The sequence below is a fragment of the Marmota monax genome, unplaced genomic scaffold (genome assembly GCF_021218885.2).
Source record: "Marmota monax isolate L192 unplaced genomic scaffold, Marmota_monax_Labrador192_F-V1.1 WCK01_AAM20220418_F8-fsc00133, whole genome shotgun sequence".
Lineage (NCBI taxonomy): Eukaryota > Metazoa > Chordata > Mammalia > Rodentia > Sciuridae > Marmota > Marmota monax.
The window spans coordinates 1,799,867-1,806,629 of NW_026694821.1; the positions used below are offsets into that span (position 1 = coordinate 1,799,867).

Genomic DNA, 6,763 nt, shown 5'->3' on the forward strand with positions numbered 1-6,763 from the left:
GGGGGTGTTTGGGTTTGTTTGTTTGGCAGTACTGGGGACTGAGCTTTGGGCCCTTGGCATACCAGGCAAGCATGCTCTAGCACTGAGCTACATCCCGGGTCCTGTCACTTGTCTTTGATAATATTTTCATAGTGCAGGTGACCATCTGCTCTTAGAGCCATCTCATTGTTCCATTGGGTATAAAGTCATACAGCCATTTCTTTAAGATGAAGTTCATACTCTACTGTGGAAATGGAAATTAGAAAAACATTAAAAGAGGACAGAAAAACTTCAAGCTTTATGTTTCATTTTCATAGATGAAAAACTGCTGTAAAAACGCATATCATTATAAAAGGGTATAAAATATTTGGAAACTCGAGCAATAAAACATCTGTTAATAAGTGGGTTTATTGACATAACTGAGCAAAACAATGTATGACATTTATTCATTTCCCACTGAAAGACTTTCCAGTGAAACTGTTTTAAGTAGAACACAGATCCAGGCAGTAAGCATTTCCAGTGATGTTCTGCAGCAGAAAAGGTGGGTGATGGATAGAATCAGAGGTCTTTTCCGCATTTTCAGTGGGACTTAATATCACACTGCTGTGCAAAGAAACAGCTAAGAGATACAATTATATCACAAAGAAGAAAAGCCAGGAATACAAAAGGTGCCAGATAGCCAGCTGGTTGAAAATAAGAGCAAAAAACTCTACCTCCCCTATGTACCAATATGTTCTGAATCTAAAACAAGCACTGGTGGCAAACAAAGAATGACAGTCTATTTCCTGTGGTTTATTAAGTTTTGGCCCTGCAGATAAGACTGCCAGAAAAGCAGCTGTAGTTTAAGTGGTCTGGACATTTACTCATCTGAACATAAACAAAGATCAGCTCATTTAAGTCCCTGGATCCCTGCTCAGTGGCTGGGACAAGGTCAGGCATGGCTCAATTTAGGCCAAACATAAAAGAAGTGACCTGGGTTAAAGGACCCCTGGACTGTGATGGATTCCCTGAGTCATCAGGACCCTCAGGGGCTTGAGGCCCTAAACAGAAGACTCACTGTTAGCCTTAGCACCATTATAGTGGCCTCCATGGTACTCCAATGCCAATAAATCCACAAACATGGTGACTATAACCACAGTGTATACCCTCCCAGTGACTGATTTTTAGACCACACACAAAATTATTAATGTAAACCAAACCACTACATTTAGAGATAAACATGTACTTCATAAATATTAGGGATTGAAAGTATCCCAAATAGCTGGAAACTAAACCAATAAAGGAGACTAACCCTAAGTTTAAAATAAAAATATTGAAAAGTAATACCACAACTATTTACTAAAAGATAAGATTTAATCACACAGTAAAACACTGGGTAGTAGAGGGATTAATTTGCAAACTATAGAATTCTTTCACAGTGAGGGTTAAGTACTCATAAAAACCTAGTTTTAGTAGAAACAGATACCCATTGATGTATTTTTTTTCACATTTGTCTTCCGTAATTTCTTCCTGTCTACGGTTTCACATAAGGACAGACATTAATGTGGTCAAAGATTACATTATCAATTGACAATTACCTTTTGTTTTGTCTCTGTGATGCTGGGGATGGAACCCAGGACTTCATACATTAGGCAAGTGCTCCACCACTGAGCTACACCCTGGCCCCAACAATCACCTTTTGCTTGTTAAGAAATTACTTTTACTGCTTAACTGTGAAACTCAGAAGTAGGCGCAGTCAACTGAGTGTCACTGATTAAAATGCAATGAGAAGTACATTGCATTTATTCCCATGTAGACACACTGTCAGAGAAGTGGTAAGCTGGATTGCTTGAGTTCCCTCGGGGGGTCATCAGTTACATACATATTACATTCTTTTATCAAATCTGACATTGATTTTTTTTTCCTTTTCCATATATAGGTTTAAAAGAATAAAATTAAAACCACAGGAACAACCCTGAAAGAGAAGTCTTGTATGCAGCCTTCTCCTGAGAAAGTATGTAATGTTAGTTACCCTTAGAGTCAGCAAATGTTCTTGTCTGCTCATGTTAAAAGGAAACTAGTTGAATGGCCCAGTCCAATTAAAATTGTCTTTGAGTTTATTGGTCAGTTTGTTAAATGTCAGAGATCTTCACATTGTTGAAAAAAAATAGCGTCTTTTATTATTTAAACCTTAGGGTATCCTGAATGCAATGCGCTATCAGCCAACATAATTGAGTTTCTTGGCGAGAGTGTTACCACCTGTTTACTTCACCCTTCCTGGCAGAGACCCCCCAGACCTGGAGAGTCAGATGCCAAGCCTCCTTTGTAATGGAAATAAGTTCCTTTTTCCTTAAATAGAAACAAAACTCCTCTGTTTGACACTGAATAAACAAAAAAGCATGCACTCCCGGCTTGGCTTGGCTCTTTCTGGCCATGTTTGTTGGGTCGTAAGCACTCTTTTCTAGCCCAAAGGAGAACAGGCTATTGCATAGCATGGTTATAAGAGCCATCCCTTAGCTGTGCCATGACTTCTGCCTCTGTAGCCACCATCCATTTGCCCCCTACTCTTGGCCTTGACCACCGTCTATCATATATTTGCTTCATTAGTTAGTACTCAGAAGTGGACGGTAATACCTAGATTGGCTCTCTGTCCCCTTTGTCCTCTCTGGCAAATGCACAAAAGGGGAAAAGGAGAAGTATTAACAGGTCTTCCCCTGAGCTGGGCTTGGGAGCCCCACGGAGAGGTGGCTCTTCAAGGCCAATGAGATGGTTTCCCAACACATGCAGGGTTGCCCTGGACCTAGTCAGCAAATCGTTGCAGAAGGTGATCCTCCCGCCTCAGGCTGCCTCCTGCACCACCACCTGTGCTGTCCATGAATCGGTCACAGGGAAACTCGATAAGGTCCGCTTCACTGAGTGCACACACGGTGGTGCGTGGCCGGTGAGATTGGAATCCCGAGAAGTCTGCGGACACACCAGTGCCCATGGAGCGCAGGGGCCGTCGGGTGGAGTACATGTGGCGAACATGGACTGGGGCTCCACCCTTCCGCCTGGCCCGAAGCTTCCTCCGCAGCCAGCGAGACGCCCAGACAGCCAAGGCCAAGAGCACCAGTAGTGCGTTGACTGCCAGGAGGGCCAAGGTCAGCAGCTGATAGTCGACGCCACTCCGCTTCCCTGCCTCTGGCAGGGTGACCAACCCTGCACAGTGGTCCCGGGGGGCCACAGGGCAAACTCTGCCCCCAAGCACTCCCTCCACGCACACCAGGTAGGGGGTGTCCCCGCGTAGCTCGCGCAGCGTGGCCGAGTCGCTGCGCTCTGGCAAGTAGACGAAGCGGTGGAACTTGGGCTGCTGGCCAAAACGGTCGAAAAGCAGACGAAAGCGCGCGCCGCCCAGCGGCCGGGGGCTGCGGTGCTCACGCACGGCCCAGCGAACCGAGGCACTGTCCGCGCCTACTGCCTCCACCGTCAGGTTGCATAGGATGAACTTGTTAAAGTCACACGGGTCAGATACCATAGGCGGCAAGCTCACCCCACTGCCTTGGAACTGGGAGGCGCCCTCCTGCTGCTCTGCGGCCAGGCGTTGCTTCGCTGCGAGCTGCCAGGGGTCGCCGGCGGCCGGTTGTGTAGAAGTGGGCTGGGTTGGTGTGGGCTCCGCGTGGATGGGCTCGGGCAGGGTCGGACGTCCCAGACTAGGCTTCTCCTGCAGGTCCAGGGGCTGTGGAGGGGGGTCCACAGCAGCAGCAGCAGCAGCAGAAGGGCTCTGGTGCTGGAGGCCCGGACCTCGTCGGCTCAATCTTAGAGCGCTGCGGTTACCTACGAGCTCCCTGGCGGCCACATCCCAGGCAACCTCACCTAGAAATCTACCCCACTGCTGGGGCTGTGGCTGCGGCTGCGGCTGTTCCTGCTCTTCCAGGAGACCATCTGCAGGGGAAGTCATCTTTTCCCCCGCGGCTGTGGGCTGGGTCAGTCGCCTACTATTGGCGGTTGGGGAAGCGGACGGATCCACGCAAGACCCGTTCAGCAGCTGCTGATCATCCAGGTAATCCAGGTACTTGCCCCGAAGGGCAGGGGGATAGCGACACTGCACAAAAACGGTGAGGAGCCGGCCTTGTGCATGCCAGTCACCCATCCAGCGCTTCAGGCCCCGCAACCGGCAGTCGCAGGTCCAGCCGTTGCCGTCTAGATCCAGCCGGTAGAGGGCCGGGCTGGCAGCGAAGATGTCCCCTGAGAGGGCACTGAGCGCGTTGTCACGCAGGCTGAGCTCGCGCAGTCGGCCCAAGTGACCAAAGGTGGCGGGATGCAGGGCAGACAACTCATTGCTGCTGAGGTCCAGGGCCTCCAGGCTATGCAAAGGTTCCAGCAGCGCCAAGGGAAGTTGGTTCAGACGATTGCCCTCTAGGCGCAGCTCACGCAGGGCCTCCAACCCCCAAAAGGCCTCTGGTGCCAGGTGAGTAAGTTGGTTGCCCCTGAGGGAGAGTAGGCCCAGGCGTGGCAGGTGCTGGAAGACACGCGGGCCGAGGTGTTGCAGGCTGTTGGCTGAGAGTATGAGAGTGGAGAGGGAGCGCAGCGGTGCGAAGGTAGCTGCGTGGCGCAGGGAGGGCTGCAGTTCGTTGGTAGAGAGGTTGAGGAAGCGCAGTTTGCCCAGCTGGGAGAAGGCGTTCTTGCCCAGAAAGCGGATCCGGTTGGACTCCAGATGCAGGTAGAGCAGGTTTCCCAAAGGGGCGAAGACTGCGTCCGGTAGCGCCCCTAGGGCATTCCCGTCCAGCCGCAGCTTGACCAGACTCTCCAGGCCGTCGAAAGAGCCACGGCTTAGGCGGCCGATCTCGTTCCCGTTGGCGTAGAGGATACGCAGCTTGCGCAGCGGAGCCAATGTGCCCGGTGTGAGCGCCTGCAGAAGGTTATTCCCCAGGTAGAGCTCTTCCAGCCGTGAGAGCTTCTCGAAGGTCTTGGGATGCAGAGAGCGGATCTGGTTGTACTGCAAATCCAGCCTTCTGAGCTGCCCCAGACGGTGAAAGTCGAAGGCTGTGATATTAGTTATAAAGTTGCCTCCAAGGCTGTAGGTGAGCACGTCCTGGGGGCTAGGCAGCGAGCTAGTCTTGGGCACGGCGCGGAGCCCCCTGTTGGTGCATAAGAGGTGCTGGGGGTGCTGGCAGTCGCAGCGCTCGGGGCACACCGGCTCGGCCCGTGGCGGGAGCGCCAGGCAACCACACACCAGGAACAGGAAGCGCACGGCGCGGACAGCCTCCATCGCCGCCCGCCCTGCGTGCTGCGGCCGGCTTGTCCTCTTGGCCCGCCGGCTGTATGTCTCCTCTGCATTCCCCTTGGCCTGGCCAGAGTCGCTTAAAGGCCTCTTTTGGACTTCTCTGCCCCTCCTCCGCCTTTTGTCCGGTGGCTGGCCTGGGTTTCTGCAGGCAGGCTTCGCTGGGCCAAGTCAGGCGGCGCAGGGTGCTCCTGGAGCCACAGATGCTACTTGTTGCATTTCTGCAAAAAACTGTTTCTCCGGGTGCGCGTCGTGGGGTAGAGGGGAGGGAGCAAGACCTCGCGCTTTTTGTTTGCAGCCGAGTCGGGAGAGCTGGATTCCCTGGCGCGGATTCTCCCCGCCGAGCGGATTCCCCAGCTGCAGGCGGGAGTCCTTCCAAGAGCTCCGCGGGGCGAGGCTTGGCTGCTGAACCCCGGCGGCTCGGCCCCCGCAGCCGGCGCCTCCTCGCTCTTGTCCAGGATTCTGAACGCGGGCCCGGTGCAACAGCCCGGGGGGCTCGCGGGCTGCGTCCGGAAGGGACCCAAGTCAGCTAGAAGCGAGCAAACCCGGCGGAAATTCGTTCTTCCCACACTCTGCCCCCCGGGGACGCAGGCGGAGAAAGAGGAGACGGCGGAGGGAGGACAGACCTCGGCAGGGGGAGGAGGAAACGCTAAGTGACTCCGCGTCTGGTCAGCCCGAGCCCGGGACGCCAAGTGAGAAAAGTAGGGATTAAAAACAGCTGTACGGGTCGGCCACGCAGGGCTGGGGGTGGGAGTGGATTACCGGGCGAGCAAACGGGATTTGCAGACAGAGACCTTTTTATTTTAGGCGAGTACACCAGCCGCTTTGGAACAGTAGGAGCTCGCCTTGCCTTAAGGTGTTTACCCATTTATTCTTTAGGTGCCAACCTGAGGGAAGTTTGTGCAGCACCAGAGTTCGCCAGCATTTTTCGACGTGAAGTATGGGGCTGGGGAGGGGGGAGATTGCCTGCAGAAAGTGGTCGATGAACTGCAGTACAAAGAGGCTAGTTCAACCCATTCAGTCTATTGCCTATTTGGGTCTCTGATTGTTCCAAATACAGAAAAGCACCACCCTCTTGTAGGTATCTGAACTTAATATTTGCTTGATCTGCTGTAGGGAAGAGCAAGAAGAAAGCTCAGAACTGGTTCTGCCACCATGAAAGTGTCTGTCAGATTTTGGTGATTCAGTCCCATTAATTCTCCAGTCTCAGAGCCCTTGGGGTAGGCTCTGCACGTGTGCATATGGATAATAACCTGCACAGCCCTGTGGTAACTGCTACCTGCAGGGCCCTCCTGCTTTATGCCCAGGCTTGCAGTGATCTTCAAAGTTTTTAGGCCTGTAAGTACTCAGGCTGGGTTTAGTTGGGGGAAGTATTACCTTTTATAAGCAATAGGGAATGGAGTGTTTTATTAATGGCTCTTTGGAGGTTGCTCCTGCTGAGCATGGAATGAGCACGGGATAGCTATTAATTACTATTTATTTATGCAGACTATCTTATTTGAGAGAGAGAGAGAGAAAGAGAGAGAGAGAGAGAGAGAGAGAAGC

The 6,763-nt window shown here is 52.3% G+C and overlaps 1 protein-coding gene across 1 annotated transcript; it reads right to left on the reverse strand.

The window, feature by feature from the left end:
• Positions 1–369: 369 nt before the first annotated feature.
• On the reverse strand, positions 370–5,834 carry Tril (TLR4 interactor with leucine rich repeats). The gene has a single exon (XM_046426057.2). The coding sequence runs from the start codon at positions 5,204–5,206 to the stop codon at positions 2,759–2,761; it is 2,448 nt and encodes an 815-aa protein (XP_046282013.1). The 5' UTR covers positions 5,207–5,834; the 3' UTR covers positions 370–2,758.
• Between the last annotated feature and the right edge of the window lie 929 nt (positions 5,835–6,763).